The sequence below is a fragment of the Balaenoptera acutorostrata genome, chromosome 16, assembly GCF_949987535.1.
Source record: "Balaenoptera acutorostrata chromosome 16, mBalAcu1.1, whole genome shotgun sequence".
Lineage (NCBI taxonomy): Eukaryota > Metazoa > Chordata > Mammalia > Artiodactyla > Balaenopteridae > Balaenoptera > Balaenoptera acutorostrata.
Window position 1 is genome coordinate 76,268,807 of NC_080079.1, and position 19,303 is coordinate 76,288,109.

Below are 19,303 nucleotides of genomic sequence, written 5' to 3' on the forward strand. Positions count from 1 at the left end.
CGCCGACGCCGCCGCCGCTGCCGTTGTTCGCGTAGGAGTCGGGATTTTGCGGGAGGCCGCGCACTCCCTTAAGAGTCGCTGAGCGTGATGTAATCAGGGCGGCACGTGGCGGTCGTGCGCACACTCCAAAGCGTGTGTAGCTGACCTCCCCGTGTCAAAGAAGGTCGCTGACCACAAATGCTTCATCTTTTTATAGAATGCAGGTAACCCGTGTCTCTTGTTTGATTTTTATTGAATTTGCTTTTCAAGTTCAGATGACAATCCATTGTGCCCCAAGGACCATAATGTAGTGATACGATTTCAAAATGATGTTACAGTATAGCCTCAGGAGTGGAAGAAAATTAAATGGAGCGATTCCTGGAAAAGTGTAACGGGTAAGAGATTGAAGGAAAAAAATAGAAAACGTTGAGTTGTCAAGTTGTCATAGCCACTGAAAACATTATGTATGTAGTTTAAAGAGGCAGAGGCGGGATCCTCTTAAAACCTTGGAGTGATAGGCATGTGTTATTCATAGTGGATCCTGACAGTTTAGGCTAAGGAGATGGTTCATGATGGGGTCTGGCCAGACCTGAAGAACCAGGGTTGTGATTAGAGGGTTGGGACTTTATCCAGGTTCTATCAGCCCCATTTCTTGGGATAAGAGGGAAAGGAGGCTGGAGATCAACTTCAGGGAGTTCAACTTCATGACCTACACAGTGAAGCCCAAATAAAAGCTCTGAACACAGAAGCATGTAAGCTTCCCAGGTTGGCACTGCTCTGTGTAGTTACACATCACTGTGCCGTGCGCTAGGAGGGGGAAGTTTCGGTCTCCACAGGGAGGGAACAGAAGCTTTGAATTTGGGACTCTCCCAGACCTCTCCCTGTGCCCCTCGTCTTTCCCTTTGGCTGGTTGTTTTTTGTTTTTTGCCCCACGGGACTTGTAGGATCTCAGTTCCCCGATCAGGGATGGAACCCAGGCCCTTGGCAGTGAACGCACTGAGTCCTAAACACTGGACCGCCAAGGAAGTCCCTGGCTGGGTTTTTTGTTTTTTTGTTTTTATTTTTGGCTGTGTTGGGTCTTCGTTGGTGTGCGCAGGCTTTCTCTAGTTGCGGTGTGTGGGCTTCTCACTGCGGTGGCTTCTCTTGTTGGGGAGCACGGGCTCTAGGCGTGCGGGCTTCAGTAGTTGTGGCTTGGGGGCTCTAGAGTGCAGGCTCAGTAGTTGTGGCGCACGGGCTTAGTTGCTCTGCAGCATGTGGGATCTTCCCGGACCAGGGCTCGAACCGTGTCCCCTGCATTGGCAGGCGGATTCTTAACCACCGTGCCACCCGGGAAGCCCCCTGGCTGGTTTGGATTTATATCCTTTTGCTATAATAAAACTGTAATCGTAAGTATAGCATGTTCTTGAGTTCTGAGTCCTTACAGTGAGTTATTGAACCTGAGAGGGTAGTAGGAACCTCCAAATTAGTAGCTGGCTGGTCAGAAGAGTGGCCTGGAGACACCACCCCTCCCCCACATGTGTGACTGATGCATGAGGGCAGTCTTGTATGGGACTGTCCACTTAACCTATTTAGTTTGGCTCAACTCTGGGGTAGTTGGTGTCAGAAGTTATTGCAAGGGTACTTATGGAAACATGTAGCTGGAGCTCCTAACCTAGTCCAAAAGCCTAGGAGAGCCCTTCTGCCTGGACCTGAGACCCTATAAAAGACTGGAAATTAGATCAAAGGTACATGTGCGTTGCCAGGACTGCGGTGGGGTGTAAAGGGGCATATGCACCAAAGCAAAGCAAATGATTGAAATCAGAGGATTGCACACAACAGGAAAAAAAAAGCTTTTCCTTATATCCTGCACACATACAGATTCTTCCTATCCCAAAAAGTGCACCTCAACTGATACAGGTATGTCCTCAGCCTCAAGGGTGTTGGGACAGACCCTCACAAGGCCACACAGATGACATGAGGCCTCTTGGAAATTTGAGACTGTGTCCATTAAATTATGACTCTGAACAAAGAACATGCTGTTCTTCTGTATCCCTGTGTTGTACAGAGTAAATGCCATGTAGATGTGAGGTCACTGCTATGAGTCCAATAAACCAGGCAACACATTTATACAAAGCACAGTTAGTGCAACACCCGTGCCTTTGAATCTCTCAACCACCCTACAGTTTTTAATACTTTTTTTTTTTACATTTGTAAAATACCTATAAGCATAGAATCCTGAAACAGAAACAGCCTGGAAATCCCTGAGGCATGTTGCTTGTGAGTGGAATCATTAATGGGTTGTGGAATGACCTTAGTGGACCATCACCAGTGTTTTAAATAAAATAGGATAAAAAATATCAGATGGCAACACATGTAGTAAGGACCGGTACTGTCTTGTGAAACTTGGGTGTCAGTTAAATATACCAATGTTTGTACTGATCACAGTGTAAAATTAAAGCTACTGCAGATCACAGTCAAAAAAGAGGGAAACCACGGATCTAGTCCAAGCCCCTTATTTCACCAATCAGGATATTTAGATAAAGAGGTTGAGAGGCTTGTCCAAGGTCATGCATGCACAGCCAGAGATGGGTCAAGAATCAGATGTCCTTACACCCCACTCCAGGGCTCTTTACATGAAAACCTGAAGACCAACACTCTATGTTAAGGACACTAAAATTATATCTATTTATATACACTAAAAAGCATATAAAGAAAATATACACTATAAAGAAAATACATACAGTGAAATTATAGTCTATAGAGATAGTCTATGTAGTCTACAGATAAAGCATCTTTATATAAATTTAACTGGAAATATATGCAAAAACGTTCAAGAGCTATCAAGTGACAAGTATTTACTGAACCCTACTTATGAAAAACAAGATTCTAAGCACCATAGAAGATACTAAGCATAAAATATCCAGTCCTTGGATACAGGAAAATGGAGCTCTTTCTGCTTTCCACAGAGCTACATTTTAAAGCTCCAGTAGGTTTTCCCTGTGCTACGCCCAAAAGACAGGATTTTCAAAATAATCACCAATAACTCAGTATCCCCCTGTTCTCTTAAGTCATAAGATGCGTGTATCACAGATCTGCCTACCTCAGATCAGGCCCCTGGTTTACCACCACTCCTCCCTCCTGGGTACAGGCCCAGCTCGGCAAGGTTTGTGGGAGGGGGCACCAGCTATATACCACGAGGTTAAGTTCCCAAGGAAATGCAGTGGTATTCCTTTCCTTTGTTGAACTTTACACTTGGTGACTTCATTACCATACTTTTTCAGCAAATGTTTCCTTTAAACACGATTTTTTAAAAATATTGTTTCATTCTACTGAGTGACGTTAACAATCACAAGTTTTGGTTTCCCTGGTGGCGTAGTGGTTAAGAATCTGCCTGCCAATTCGGGGGACACGGGTTCGAGCCCTGGTCCGGGAAGATCCCACATGCTGTGGAGCAACTAAGCCCGTGCGCCACAACTACTGAGCCTGTGCTCTACAGCCCGCAAGCCACAATTACTGAAGCCCGTGTGCCACAACTACTGAGCCTGCGCTCTAGAGCCCACGAGCCACAACTACTGAGGCCCGTGTGCCACAACTACTGAGTCTGCGCTGTAGAGCCTGCGAGCCACAACGACTGAAGCCCACACGCCTAGAGCCCGTGCTCCGCAACAAGAGAAGCCACCGCAATGAGAAGCCCGCACACTACAAGAGTAGCCCCTCCTCGCCACAACTAGAGAAAGCCCGCGCACAGCAATGAAGACCCAACGCAGCCAAAAATAATAAATAAATAAATTTATATTAAAAAAAAAAAGAATCACAAGTTTTCCTGGGAGAATATTTTTCAAATTAAAAAATAGAAGTAAAAATCTGCTTTATAGCCAATTTACCAAGAACTTTAATAACCAGTCTAATCACCAATTAAGAATAAGAAATCAGAGCAACATTTTACACAAAATCCCTGTTGGGTAGTTATTAGGTTGATGAAATAAAATTAAAACCCAGAACTCCACTTATCCTAAGTGCAAGAGGAAGGAAGAAAAATGAGTGGCTATTATATACCAGACCTCAAAACCTTACTTCTTAGGGATTATGATTTGACCTTAGATCAATCAGTATTCCCACTTTATTTAGATACTTTGTCTAGATACAATCAGTATTAAGGTTACTTCATTTTTCTTTAAATTTACTCACTTTAAAAAAAAAAGAAAAAAAAAATTTACTCACTTTTAAATTTAGTCTCATCCCAAGTAATTCTTAAAATAACTCTCTGAAGTGTTAATTATGTATTTCCAACATATGGTAAAATAATAACCACTAAAATTCTAAATGTTCACCCTACATCTAAAATCATCTCTCATACCATCAGCAGTATTAACATGGTGAGTGATCTGCCTACACCTTAAAACAAATGATTCAAAGGTACTATTACAATGTGAATAACTGAAAAAGTGTCCATGTTTCACAATATGTAAAAAAATCCTGAAATTCAATACATGGATTTACCACATTTTATTACCAGTAGTCAGTGGGGAAAACAAAAAAAAGGCATCGGATAGCTACTTCTGTTTTTTCTGTTTTTTAGTTCGTCCACTTTTCTTCTGTCCTTTCTTTTTCTTCTTCATGACAACAGCTTTTTCTCCGATAAACAAACTTTTAGAATGTTGTGCATTTTTTGAAGTAAAATTAAGTCCCTGCTTAGGTTTACTGACATTCTTCAAACTAGGATTTGAATTTTGTTTTAATTTTTCTTTATGGACACAACGCATGACTCTGAGTTTTCTTCCCATCAGTTCAGAGTTATTTAATTTCAGAGCAAGATGAACAGCATCTGTATTCTGCAATAAAAATCAAAATATTAAATTTTCACCAGAAACTCATGTGCAAAGAAACGAGTAAAATGGTGACTTTTCTGGATTAGAACAACTTTCAAGCTTGCATGTAGAAACCCCTCTCATTTCCACAGCCACGAAGTCCAATCCGAAGTATTGAACTACAAGCAGCTGTTCTTGTGGTTTTAATCATGCTCCCTCTCATGAGTTTCTCCCCAGGAAGCGCTCAAGCTGCCCTGTCAAATAATCAGATAAGTCACAATCCAAGAGGCTTCATTTTTCTCAATGTAAAATGAAGTTGCAATTAATGAGGTCAGTCCTATAGTGTCTTTTAAACCAATAAACCTCCTCTTCACAAGGCTCTTCCTGAAAAAGCCCTGCTGTATTAGTTGACTTGAGAGCAGAGAACTCTCTATTACAGTCCTTGAGATGTTGGACTACATGCCTTGTAGGGTTCCCTTTAGGTCCAAAATTCTATTATTCTTTTATTCTAATAGAGAGACACTAAATGCTAACCACCCTGAATATTCATGACATGTTTGTTAAAGGACTTTACAAACTTATCAATAGTCAGAAGACAGAGCAGAGAAACAGTGAGATAACTACATCACAGTCATGATGGCAGGCTGTGACGTTTCTTCAAAGCCGTCTGGTCATACATACTAAGAGCCTTAAAGATGGTCAGACGTCTTGACCTGGTTAGTGGTAACCCATTGGGGAGCTTTCCTAAAGAAGTAATCCAAAAATGGAGGCAAACATTTGAAGGAAAAAACATAACCACTCTAATCTCATTACTAGAGAAAAAGAGAGAACACTGCAAACATGCAACATTTGGGACACACTAGGGAAAAGACAGTATACACGCTCAGTGGAACATACTTACACGACAGAAAACAACATAAAGCAGATTGCAGAATCTTATGTTCACAAATATTAAGCTTGACCATAAAAAAGGCGGCGCAGGTAAAAACTGAAAGGAAGTACATGGATGGGCTGTTGTGAAGGGAAGAAAACATAAGGGCCGTAGGGCCATATGTGTATTCTAATAATTTTAGGCATGAGACACTGGCTAATATTTAGTGAACTAAATATAATCAATTTTGTACAGAGACTAACATTCTCTTCTACCTGAGTGAACGATCAGTTCTTCTCTCCATTTTACAGAAGGTGGAGATTCAGAGATTTAATACCTTTACTATCCAGTATCTAAAACATTATTTAATAACATTAATGTGGAGAAATAACTAGAACATCTCTTGGTTGGATGCAATTATAGGAACAGGAGTCTGTTATACTGTGGCGGGTTATGAATGTCGTTTTCTTAAGGTGGAATTTTGAGGGCGACAGTGAGTTACGTCTGAAGGACGGGACAGCAGTGACAGCCTCTCCGGGCACACGTCACGGACAGTGACGATACGTCAGCCTCCCTACCTCAAAGAGCACGTAGCCGAAGCCTCTGCTGGCTCCTGTATCCGGATCCCGCACGACCCTTACAGCCACAGTGTTCCCACAGTCCAGAAAGTGCTTCTCAACCGCAGATTCTTCAGCTTCTAAAGACAGATTCAACCCCAGTGGAAGTGAGGACTTGGAATCGCCTTAGGAAGCTGGCGATGTTTCCTAATATACCAAGGGTAAGCATAGCCTCAAGGTAATTAGTCAAGTTACACCCCGCACTTCTTAAAGGTAGTCTTAAAGGGAAACATTATGTTACCAACTCAGATGTTATTTGCATTACTTCAGTGATAAACAGGTACTTTATTTGTTTAAACAAACTTACTGTATGGGAGATTCCCCACAAATACAGATCTCTTGTCCCTCTGAAACACAAAGAGGGTTAATAAAAATCACTCATGGAGCAGAAAGCGGAAGTCACCCTAAAGTCCACCCGTGTCCTCACCCCACACATCTGACGGGGCTCCGTCTCCTGATTTCCCACCCTCCCGGCCCCTGTTTGATGCCGTTTCTTCCGCCTTCCCCGCCTTCCCCGCTGGAGTGTGAGCGAGCCCCGGAGCAGGAAGTGCTTCTGTTCGCAGCTGGCACTGACCCACGGCAGTGCTCAAGGAAGGCCTGCTCTACTAAGGGTGGGCAAACTTTTTCTGGAAAGGGCCAGAAAGCAAATATTTTAGGCTTTGTGGGCCATGTGGTTTCTGCTGTACCTACTTGCCTCTACTGTTTCAGCAAAATAACACATAACTAGTGGGTGTCGTTGGGTGACAGTGACGCTTTATTAACAGAAACGGGCCGCAAACAGATTGGGCCCTCAGGCCAGTTTGCGGACCCCGTGCCAGGTCCACAATCAAAGCCAGGGCTGTCAGCCAGGCCTCTGTCATTTCTCAACGAGTCACCCTGACACCGACAGTAACGCACCCTGTTTCTGCGGTGAGTTCTTGCAACTCACGCTTCATCCGTTTCGAGAGACCTTGAGGAACAGCTTTGGACAAAACCCAGACTCCTCCCCATGGCAGGCCAGGGTCTTCAAGACTGGCCTCCACCTACTTCTCCAACAGCTACTCTTACCCCGCCCCTCCTCACGCTCCAGCCACTAGTAACCGCATCAGGCTCTCGCCACTCCCTCCACAAATTAGGTTTTGGTCCCCACCATTCACACTGTTCAACATGTTTCTGCCTGGATAACAGACTTATCTTGCAAGACTGACAGAACACCTGTTCTCCTGGAGACCCTCCTTGGCCCCTTCTTGCTGGCAACCCCCCAAATCAAGTGCTCCATTCCTGAGCTGACAAAGCATCCTGTGCGTTTACGACAGTATTTATCATAAAACCGTCTGCTCTTCTTTACCTTTATCCTGTGAACTCCTAGAGAACTGAGACTGTATCTCAGCACCGAATGCCTGACACAGAGGACGGACTCAAAAACTGTTTAATGACTGATTTAACTTTAGACCTCAGTCTGTAAATTCAGGTGCTGGCCCCGATGCCCTCTATCGTAACTTCTGGCCTCTCTAGGACTACTGGATCTAACGTACGGGTGGGAACCACTTTCTTGAAGCCGATGCCGACTTAGAGGGCATTAGCTGAGACCACAGAGGGCAAAGACTCCTCTGTGCTTCCCGTATGCTCCCTGCTGACCCCACTGCTCTCCCAGCACAAGCTCAGAAGAACTACTCACAGATGAGGTCTCAGATGCAAGATCCACTCTAACACGAAATCCATCTGCAATTTGGGCCCCATTTCTGGTATAAATACGAAGGGAAAATTGTTGTTAAAAACAAGTGTTGAGTTCCTGGGATATTTGCTCTGAAGTGAAACCAAAGAATAAAGCATGGACTCATACACACTTAAATTACAATAATTCTGTCCAAACCTCAAAGAGGTGAAATTACCTTTCCAGTGCTTTTGTAGCAGCACTCTCGTCCTTAAACACAACATAAGCATTAATATTTTTCTGATCAGGATGAATTTTACGTCTACACCAAAAAAAAAAAAAAAGAAAAGAAGAAAAAAAAGACAATGTAAAATTTGTTAATCTCAAAGTCACTGAAATAAATATAGCTTGTTTTCCACTCTCAACACATATGACAAGAATTTCTGGGGGGAGTTTCATCTCTTTTAATAAATATTTAGTAATAACTCAAAAAAATAACACACAACTTACACAGATATGGGCTGATACACGTGACCCAGGCCTCCTTACCAGTCATCACTGAGAGACCAACAGCCGCCCCCGGGCAACCCACCACACTACAACTACTGGGCTGGCCAAACAGTTCCTTCAAGTGACACCTTACGGGAAAACTCGAATGAACCTTTTGGCCAACCCAACATCACCTTAGCTGCAGCTCTGTATCTAAGGCACACACAGATGGGAAAGACAACATGCTTTTTCATTTTTACTGTAAAATAAAAACTACACAGACATGTACAGCTTAGGGAATTATTATAGGAACCACTTCCCTGCGCGTCTATGTGGTTTTATCACCCAAGTGTCTACTCCTAGACATACTTTGGTCTTGTCCAGTTTTCAACTTGAAAAGTCTTCTGACTCCTGTTTAATCTGTAGGTTTCCCCATTTATCTCTCCACCTTATAGTGTGACCTATACAATTTCCCCGGAAAAACCTGGCCAGCCATAGCAACCATGAGGCACCTCTGATTTTAAGATGCATTTTGATTTTAAAAATGTTAAGGTATGGGAAATGTCACCTTAGAATTGATGAAATATGATACTTATGATTTACAATAGAATTTTTACGGGCAAAACTTTCTTATTCTCTTCAAACACTATGCCTGATTAAACATCCTTGAAGGGCTTCCCTGGTGGTGCAGTGGTTGAGAGTCTGCCTGCCAATGCAGGGGACACGGGTTCGAGCCCTGGTCTGGGAAGATCCCACATGCCACGGAGCAGCTGGGCCCGTGAGCCACAAGTACTGAGCCTGCGCGTCTGGAGCCTGTGCTCCGCAACAAGAGAGGCCGCGATAGTGAGAGGCCCGCACACCGCGATGAAGAGTGGCCCCCACTTGCCGCAACTAGAGAAAGCCCTCGCACAGAAACGAAGACCCAACACAGCCAAAAATAAATAAATAAATAAATATTAAAACGTCCTTGAAATTTCTCATTTCTCATGGCACATTTTAAGTTATTTTGCAATTCTTATCCTTGACTCTACAATTTACGTTGAGGCTTGAAGACGAACATCTGACAAATGTATATGTTATTACAGACATAAGAAAACAATAAAACATGATGTTTTATCCAAATATAAACATCTATGAGGTTAAGAAATGATCTCAATTTTAACCAAAATGGAAGAGAATTTATGACTACTCCCTTTCTCTAATTATAAACTTACTTTATTGCTGCCAACTTTTTGGACAAAATTCCCTCTGCTGGAATCTTTTAAGAGAAAAAAAAAAAAGGATTAAAGAAAAATCATTGTTTGAAATATTATTTCAAAATAACTATATTTTAATTAATTGAACTCTAAATATCTAAGTCTGATATGATGTGATTAAAAACATTCTAAGGAAACACTGAATCAGAAACAACTGTCCTAATGTTGTATGAACAGGACCTGGTGGCTGAGGACAAACATTTCCAATGATAGTGCCACATTCAGATTTCACAGGCAGTGACTCTCAAACCAGGCAGAAGTTACAAATGACTTGAAGGGGTCTCTGGTCGTAAGCACACAATGATGTTGAAGACACACGTGAAGAGTGTTAAGGAAAATTGTTTCATAAAATCAGCATGGAAAAAAGGGACACTTCTAAATTAATATTGTGTATGCTATATGATTTTAAATATGTCTAACTAAGTTGATAAATAATATAAGAAGATACTACTTCAGTATCTGTAATTGGACAAATAAGGGAATCTCCTTTATAGTCAGAGTCACGTTACTGTCAGTCATATAAGGGTCATACCTAAGAGTGAAGGGGGCAGGTAGGGAAAACTTTACAGAGAGGTGGAAATTCAAGTCAGCAACTGTGACTGTCAGCAATGTGTGGCAAATACCACCAGGTACAGAGAACACAAAGGTAAAAGGATACAGACTGCAAGTTCACAAGTCCAGCGGTGTCTATAAATGCCAACCCCATTTAGGGCAGTTACTATAAATCTCCTCTGGAAGACTTTTTTCTTTTAGTCATTCAATAGTTTATATAGTAAAACTAAGAAACTTGAACTATTTCTTCTCAGTCTGTCCTGCTCAAACTAACATACGGTCAAACTCTCAAAATATAGACCGGAAAACAGTACGACACATGAGAAATGCCCATGTGAATAACTGACATGGGAATGCTGGTCATCAAGACACATCTATTGGATGCCTTCTAGGAGCTCTCAAGGACCTGTGTTCTGTTATTAAAGATACGAATTAATAAATATAAGGCAATGAAGTACAAAAAGTATATACAGTGAAATACTACTCAGCCATAAGAAAGAAGGAAATCTTGCCATTTGCGGCAACATGGATAGATGCTGAGGGTATTATGCTAAGTGAAGTAAGTCAACAACAGGTGCTGTATGATGTCACTTATATGTGCAATCAAAAAAAACACAGCAGGGAATTCCCTGGTGGTCCAGTGGTTAGGACTCCGGGCTCTCACCACCGAGCGCCTGGGTTCGATCCCTGGTCGGGGAACTAAGACCCCGCAAGCGGTGCAGCCGAAAACAAACAAACAAAACAAAACTCAGAGATACGGAGAACAGACTGGTGGTTACCAGAGGAGAAGGGGGTTGAAAGTGGGTGAAATGGGTGAAGGGGGTCAACTGCATGGTAAACAAAGACTGAACTGTTATGTTGAACACCTGAAACTAACATAATGTTATATACCAATCTGACCTCAATTAAAAAAAAAAACAAATGAACTGAGCAAAAGGACAAGGGTGGGAAAGCGCAAGCATGTGATCGGCAGTGAGGGCAGCTCCCGGGTTGCAGGACAGTCCCACGTAGAAGAACACGGGGCCCCAGGGCCACTCTGTGCAGGCTGTCAGGCAAAGAACCAAGGACACCGACAGCGAGAAAAACGGAAAGCGTCTGGGGACGCCATACATACTTGATGTGCACCAGGCGCAGGTGCTAGTGACCCAAGGAGGAGCCACGCAGACAGGGTGTTCGTAGTCACAGCCCACAGGCTGGTGGGACAGGAGCAGCGTAACAGTGAGAGAGCGGTGTCGTAGGGACTACAGTGAAGCACGCGGTGCTGGAGGGCGCACAGCAGGGTCACCTGACGTACCGATAATCCAGGGACAGGGAAGAATCAGGGCAGGCCCCCCAGAGGGAACGCCAGGCCAAGGCAGGGGTGGCGGTGTGTGTAATATTCACGGGAGGGGAGGTGGAGGGGAGGAATTCTGGGCAGGAGGTCCAGGAGGAAGTGCTTTCGGAAGACTAAGCTGACGGTGGTGCGATGGACGCATCGGAGGCGGACTGAAAGCAGGACCCGTAAAAGGCCTCTGCAACTCTTCTGCAAGAGCTAGTGAACACTCAGGTGGGACGATGGAAAAAGAAAGGAATGACTCCTCTTGGGAAGAAACCACAGCTGAAAAACAGGCACTAAACATCACAGAAAATCAGCAGGTGGCATAGGCTGGGGTGTGGGACTGACGGAGGTAAAGCACAGACGCTCTGAAAATGGGCAGGACACCCAAGTGGACGTGTCAGGCAAGGATCTGGTATGAGGAAACGGGACTCAGAAGGGCACACAAAATACACACGTGATAAGCGTGAGGAACAAACACCATGATAGGAATTATGGAGACTGCACCAAAGCCTTGGGAAATGCCTACTTTCAGAGAAGTGGGCGGTTTTGCCCGCTGGGGACACGTGGCAATGTCTGGGAATATATCTGGCTGTTACAGCTGGGGTGGCGAGGAGGCTACCGGCACCTAGCAGGCGGAGGCCGGGGACCCTACGTCGCACAGGGCAGCCCCCAACAGCTAAGAACTAACCAGCACCAAATGTCAACAGTATCAAGGTTGAGAAACCCCATTTTAGACAATCACGTTGAGAAAGAGCAGTTGGAAACAAGGAACAAACATCTCCTATACTATACTGATACATATTAATTACATTAAAACACATATGAATGATGCTTATTCATGCGCCAAGGAACATGGCTATAACTGGTCTACAGAGTGCTCAGTTGGTGAAATCAGATACCATTTATTGCCATAAAGTTTTAACATTAAATTGATTAAAACATACTTTATCTTTCTATGTCAGAGCGTAAGTACTGCTCTGCAGCGTCATGCAAACCCCTCATATGAACACCTATGATTCCAGAAATGCTACTCAACAGGTGTGAACGTTTCCACCTACTCAATTGACACACAAACAAAAGTCACCCATCCACCCTCCAAAGCACACTTAGTAAGGACAGCATTTTACTATTTGAACTCATTAAATTAGCTAACAAAGTCCAAGAGTCAGCAATCGATACTAAGCGTGATTCTTCTTTGGGGCTAGATTTGAGCCTGTGGATTCTAAAGGTTAAAGTCAAGGGCTCCTCCATGTCACTAAAACCAACACATGAATAAGTCGGATTTAAATGCAAAACATTTTAAGATTATGCAATTTTAAGGGGGCAGAACACATACCAGAGAACGAAATCGTACAGATTCTATCTGTCCGTACTCTTTAAAAAATGACTTCAGCTTCTAAAATAAAAAAAAATATATATATATATACACACATATATATGTATTTCAGTCCACTTTCAGAACATCAAATAAATACCACAAAAAGGAATTAAGTAAAACAGTCTGATAATCTTTTTCCTGCCATGTTTTCAGAATATTTCAGGAAAACTAGGTAACTATTCAGTTAGAAGACAAAAAACTTTTACTGAAACTTATATAAAAAGAAAACACAATTCAAGTTCATGTTAGTATCTATAAGGTACACAACATTTTTTCTTTCAATCTTTTATAATCTTTACTACAGGTAAACTAAGATTATATATTCCATAAATTCTCTCATCTTTTCACACTGGCTTATTTAAACCAGAAATGGATTTTAAGGATCCTTATGTCACCATGGGAAATTCCCCAACTGTCTGGAATTAAGACCATCAGACTGAAGAAAAGTCTTAGGATGAATTTTACACATTATTCTTATGACTGGCTCAGGATGTGAAGAATGTATATGTTTTACAGCTTGCACAATAATTTCTATAAGCAATTTTAATCCAAAAATAACTTATTAAATGTGTAAAGCACCACAAACACTCCCTTCCCTTGAGGAAGATAAGTAACCAAAACTACGCTAGAAAGTAAAATGGGTTATGTTCTACAAAATAATCACACATCAAATGCTAGGGGACAAAAGGGCAAGGGGGAAAGGGAAAAACCAGGAAGTAACTTTCTAGTACTGTTTTGTTTTTAAGAAAGTGGAACTGGGCTTCCCTGGTGGCGCAGTGGTTGAGAGTCTGCCTGCTAATGCAGGGGACACGGGTTCCAGCCCTGGTCTGGGAAGATCCCACATGCTGCGGAGCAACTGGGTCCGTGAGCCACAATTACTGAGCCTGCGCGTCTGGAGCCTGTGCTCCGCAACAAGAGAGGCCGCGATAGTGAGAGGCCCGCGCACCGCGATGAAGAGTGGCCCCCGCTCGCTGCAACTAGAGAAAGCCCTCGCACAGAAATGAAGACCCAACACAAACGTAAATAAATTAAAAAAAAAAAAAAAAAAAAGAAAGTGGAACTGAAATTGTTCTTCAAAAGATAAGCGGGATTTTGACCGAAGGGATTGCCACCAGGGTGACCACCACGTAAACACACAGAAAGTAAAGGGCACGTCTTGGTTTAGTGAACCCCGCATAACGGAAGAAACTTAGGATGTATGCATTCGTTTACACGACAAATATTCAACAAGCCTCCACTACACACCAGGCGCTGTTTCAAGTGCTAGGGATAGAGCAGTGAAGAAAAGAGGTAAACATCCCTGCACGTACGGCGCTTCCGTTCTAGCGGCAGGGAAGAGACGATAGAGCTGGAGGAAAAAACCAGATAGGAGACCACTGCAGTAGTTCAGACAAGATCTGCAAAAGCCTGAATTAGGGCAGTGACTTCGGCAATGGAAAGGAGCAGGGGGATACTGGAATCAATCTACAGAATGATATATGTAGTCATGTATAATGAAGTTATATATTAATGACTTATTTAATAAAGTGACAGTAAACAAAATCATGAATTACTAATTTCTCTGCATGTTAACAGTATACAGACTACACACTCACCTTCTTATTACAGGTGACAGGCAAATTCCCAACAAACACAGTTCTCTCATTCTTTAATCTCTCTTCTTGGTTGGTTTGAATTTTCTTTCTTTGATTTACAACTCTCTGATCTACATCATCAAGTACTTCTTTTTCGGCAATTTTAACACCAGATTGAGAATTTTTCCTTTTCTTCCCTTGTTTCTGGTGAATTTCTTCTTCTAAATCAGCACTTGCTAAAGCATTTTCTCTTTTTAAGTCAAAAAAAAAAAAAAAAAGTCATGGAAGTCAGGTCTAGTATTTGACAAAGCACATTGATTAGAAACACTTCCCATCTACTTCTGGCCTTCCTACATATCAACTTACCATTCACAAATACATCTACATTTAAACAGCATTATCAAAAAGTGACTGGTATCTTTAGGAAACTCAAGAGTTAGAAAAAGTTAAGGTCAATTTCTGAAGATAGGTTAAAACTGCCAGGTAATAAGCAGAGCAACAAAAGTTCATTTAAACAGAAGTTGGCTCACTTAAAGCTCTTGGGGATTTAGTTTACACTCTACCAATGCCAAATTCTATTCTCTACTCTAGAATTCTAGGGTTACTGCAGCACTCCCAGGGGGTCTATGAAGATTACTATACCAGCAAAGTACTTAACTTTGTAAAAGCAATCTGGCGAAGAGGAGAAATCAGATTTCCTACTGCAATATTTAAAGGACTGCTTGTCAAAAGTAAATTCCGCCAATATTGTAAAGTACTGGCGCACTTGGGTAAGTGCACCAGTCCAAAAAGAGAAATGGAACAGGAACTTAGGAGTGAGGGGAGAGAATGGGTAGTAGGAGTCATAAAACTCATTCATTCATTCATTCAATAAATATTTACTACTCAGTTCTAGCCTCTGGGGATACAAAGATAAAAGAGACTATTAGAGGCCTTTCAGTAGTCCAGTCTCTGGAGCGATAGGCAAGGTTCACCATAAAATGGTAACATGTATAATACATGGTGTAGAAACATAAAAGAAACAAGAAAGGCTCTCAGAGGAGGAAAGGCAGTGTATAGCACATAGTCAGTCCTCAGTAAATGTTGACCGTTTCATCCCTCCACTAGACCACAAGCTCCAGTAAGGAGAGGGTCAATGCCTAGTTTTTTGTTTACTATGGTATGTAAAGTACCTAGTAGGAGTGAAAGGAAATGAGACAGTATGTCAAGGAGGACCATGCCTGTTATGCAAAAGTGCTTAGATTTTTATCCCACAGAGGATGGGGAGCCCCTGAAGACTTTGAAAGTGCCTGAAAGAGATCATTTGGGCAGCAGAGCAGAAGACAGTTATGAAAGGGACAAGGCTGGATAAGGGAGACCAGTAAGGAGACAGTTACAACTGCAGGCATCTCAGAAGACAACAGACCCACCAGAGCAAGGGAGAGGGTGGAAAGGGGAAGCAGATGAAAAGACAGCATCATTAGGACTTGGCAAGTGATTAGATATGCAGGGAAAAGAAAGAGTCTAAGATGACTCCCAAGTCACAGGCTCAGGCAACAGGAAGGCTGATGGTACCACTCGTGCAGAGGAACAGGTCTGAGGAGGATAATGAGCTCGGTCTGAAGCACCCTGAACTTGAGGTGTATATGAATACAGAGCTAGAGATGCCAGTGGACAAACAGACATACAGGTTTATAGACCAAGAAGGAGAGATGAGAATGGTGGCATCACGAGCACGGGGAGACTGCCCGGAATGAAGCGTGTGGAAAAGGTCATGAGAAGATGACCAGGAACAGAATCCCGAGGGAAATCAACATTTAAGGAACAGTCAGAAGGAAAGTGCCCACAATACCACTGAGAAGGAGCAGGAAGACAAGAGGAGGATGAGAAGAGACTGCTATCGAAGAATCCAACAGCTTCGAGAAGAAAGGCAACCACGTGACACGTAAAAGCGAGGACTCAGACAAAGGCTGTACCGCCTACTAAATGTGGCACCTAGGTCAGGATGGCTTCCCTGAGCACTGTTTCAGAAGTACGGTCATATCACATAAAAACAAACACAACAAACAAGCAACCAGAGTGCAAGTTCGTGGAAGAGAAAACAGATCAAGAAAAGGAAGAGAGCGCAAGTACAGACATCTTTTTCTAAAAGCTTGACGATGAAGGGAAGGTTTGAGGGGATGGAGCAAACAGGGACACATGACTGCAGATGGGGTTTTGCTGGATTTCTTTTCTGAAGATGAGAATCTTGAGAGGACAGATCAAAGATACAGGAAAGAAAAAAAAAAGGATCTATCTATCTATCTATCTATCTATCTGATGACATAAACCCTAAGGAGGCAGAAGAGGTATGTGGTACATATAAACAGCACAGGTGACTGAATTAATCTTGGACGAGGAGGAAGACACCCTTCTCTGAAAGGGGAAGAAATTAAAGATGTGCATAGTTACAGGCAGTAAGAGAACCAGAAGTAGTAGCTCACAACTGTTAGCAATTTAAAAAAATAACTCTCAGGGGAATTCCCTGGCGGTCCAGTGGTTAGGATTCCAGGCTTTCACTGCTGGGGGCCCAGGTTCAATCCCTGGTCAGGGAACTAAGATCCCGCAAGCTCCCTGGCACAGCCAAAAAAAAAAAAAAAAATTCTCAGAATAGGTAACAAGATCACCTGCCAAGAGAGAAAAGAGAGATAAAGGGCATGAAGAGAGTGGCCTGACAGGCTGAGGAAAGTTAAACTAGGAACCTATAATGGTACTTCTATATGGATCTCAATTCAAATAAACTGTTTTTTAATAAAAAATAAACTAATGGGGGAAATATGATCTCTGACTGAATAAGTTTAAGAAAACCAAACTCATCTTTTCCATACATGCTGAAATATTTATAGATGAAACCTAAGTCTTAGGTTTGCTTCCAAATAATGAGGGGGAAATGAATAGGGTAAAGATGAAACAAGATTTGCCAAGTATTAATAACTGCTGATGCTGGGTACATGGGGTTCCTTATCCTTTTCAACTTTTCAATATGTATGTGACTTTCCATAATAAAAATTTTAAAATTATAACCATGAAGTGAGAAAAAAAATTAAAATGAACATTGCTGGTATAAGAATGTTTATTTCTTTACCATCTAATTTCTTTAACATCAACTAGGAGAGAAATTTTACCAACCTGTTTGCCAACTTTCGGTCTGCATCAGTAAGTTTCTTCTTCAGTTTCATTTTTTTCGCAGGTTCTTGCAAAAGCGGTCTTTGGATTTGGGATGAACTTTCTTCCTCCTCATCCCGTTTCCTTTTTTTGGTGGTTTCCTTTTAAAAGTTTGAAGGTATGTTTCAGACCGCATCCTTCTTAATAATTTAGTGGTCTTTCTAAAGTAGCATCTTTTCTCTCTCACTGGTATGTCCAGTAATGAAAGGTTACTTAAAATTGATCCTTATCTGCCCCACTTTAGAAAACATGCCCGGCAAGGTAGGTTGCTTGCTTCTAAAGTTGTTCTAATGGGCCATTCGGGGTAGGACGCAGTGACTTACTTCAGGCACAGGCACATACATGGGTTGAAGCTGAGGCTCCAAAGAGCCGAAGAGGGAAGCCAGCCGACCCGTGCTGCCTCTGGAGGGCCGCTTGCCGCGGAATAAACTACTGGCGACTTGTCCAACCTCATAGTCTCCTGCCAGATTCCCACGAGCGCCGTCCTCCGGGTTCTCTCTAGACACGGACGTCAGAGACTCAGCGACACGACGCCACGCCCCACCCGTCGCGCCCCGAGCTCCCGAACGCATACTCCGGCCCAGGCAGACGAGCCACGCGCCACTCACCCCTCCCGCGCACTCCGCTTTTTCTTCCGTTTGTTCTTCTCTTCCAGGGCCATTCTTATCCGAGGCCTCCGAGAGGGCGGCAGCACGTGAGCCCGCACTTCCGGGTCCCGGCCACTCATCTCTCGGAGCCACGCCCCTTCCGCCCCGGGAGTCTCGGTGGACGCCCTGGGGGGCGGAGACAGCGGGCATGGGGGCGGAGACGGCGAGCGGGGTGGGGGGGGCGAGACAGCGGGCGGAGGAGCCGGGCCCAGGCTTCCGGACCAGTTTGTACCTCTGTCTGAGACCTAGTCTTGGGGGGAAAGTGTTCCGAGGGTAGTTGAGGCCTTAAGTACGAATAAGAATCAGCCAGGCTGGGACTGGGGTGTCAGTCCAAGCAAAGGGAAAACACTTAGGAAAACCCCTGAGTTGTCAAAGAGGAAGGAGGGAGGTTTGGCGGGAAATGAAGTTACAGGGATGTATGTCACACGGTATTAACAACTGGTGAACCGGTTGAAGGATACATGGGACTCCTTTGTACTGATCTTGCAACTTTTCTGAAATTTGACATTATTTCAAAATAAAGTTAAAAACAAATAGAGACCACAGCTGTAACCTGCTCCGCTCTATTCTACCAAGAAAAGGGGCTCTCGGCTTTCAAAACTATGCTGTTTTCTTGGCCTACCTTCCCAAAGCCCGCTTTTTCCCACCACCTCTTTATTCCTTCACCTTTTGTCATTCCTTCGTATTCTTGTTATTCCTTCCCCCACAGTCGCCCCCCTCTTTACCCCTCATTTTCACCTGCAAAATTGTACCCATCCTTGATTCAAGGCCCAGCTCACTTAGGAAAATTTCCCAGCTATTTACAGTAGAGATATAACAGTCTCTCTAGATGTAAATGGTTGTCTTATTCAGTCTGTGCTCTGTATCCCCATTCACCGTACCTAGTGAATATGTGGTAAATTGACTTTTAAGCAATAAAAAATACTAGATTATCATTAGATAAATCACTGAATCAGTACTTTTGGTGGTAAAAATCAAACTTGACTTTGAATCTATGGGAACAGATTTGCTAATTTTGG

The 19,303-nt window shown here is 43.1% G+C and overlaps 1 protein-coding gene and 1 long non-coding RNA gene across 4 annotated transcripts; one reads left to right on the forward strand and one right to left on the reverse strand.

Annotated features, from left to right (window-relative positions):
- The first annotated feature begins 11 nt into the window (after positions 1-11).
- LOC130705007 (uncharacterized) lies at positions 12-9,337 on the forward strand. Its single transcript, XR_009005596.1, has 3 exons — positions 12-203; positions 6,111-6,415; positions 9,049-9,337. It is a non-coding gene; the product is annotated as an uncharacterized LOC130705007 (long non-coding RNA).
- RBM34 (RNA binding motif protein 34) lies at positions 4,450-18,372 on the reverse strand. 3 transcript variants are annotated; one of them, XM_007170755.3, is made up of 11 exons: positions 18,246-18,372; positions 17,961-18,135; positions 17,602-17,738; positions 14,476-14,704; positions 12,839-12,898; positions 9,591-9,634; positions 8,126-8,209; positions 7,912-7,975; positions 6,562-6,601; positions 6,216-6,334; positions 4,450-4,790 (listed from the first exon to the last, which is right to left on the reverse strand). In XM_007170755.3, exons 1-11 carry the CDS (start codon positions 18,362-18,364, stop codon positions 4,512-4,514), a joined length of 1,350 nt encoding a protein of 449 aa, XP_007170817.2. In that variant the 5' UTR covers positions 18,365-18,372; the 3' UTR covers positions 4,450-4,511. The 3 variants fall into 3 exon arrangements, with proteins under 3 accessions (XP_007170817.2, XP_007170818.2, XP_057386409.1); XM_057530426.1 differs by lacking the exon at positions 4,450-4,790 and adding an exon at positions 4,798-5,020; XM_007170756.2 differs by lacking the exon at positions 12,839-12,898.
- Between the last annotated feature and the right edge of the window lie 931 nt (positions 18,373-19,303).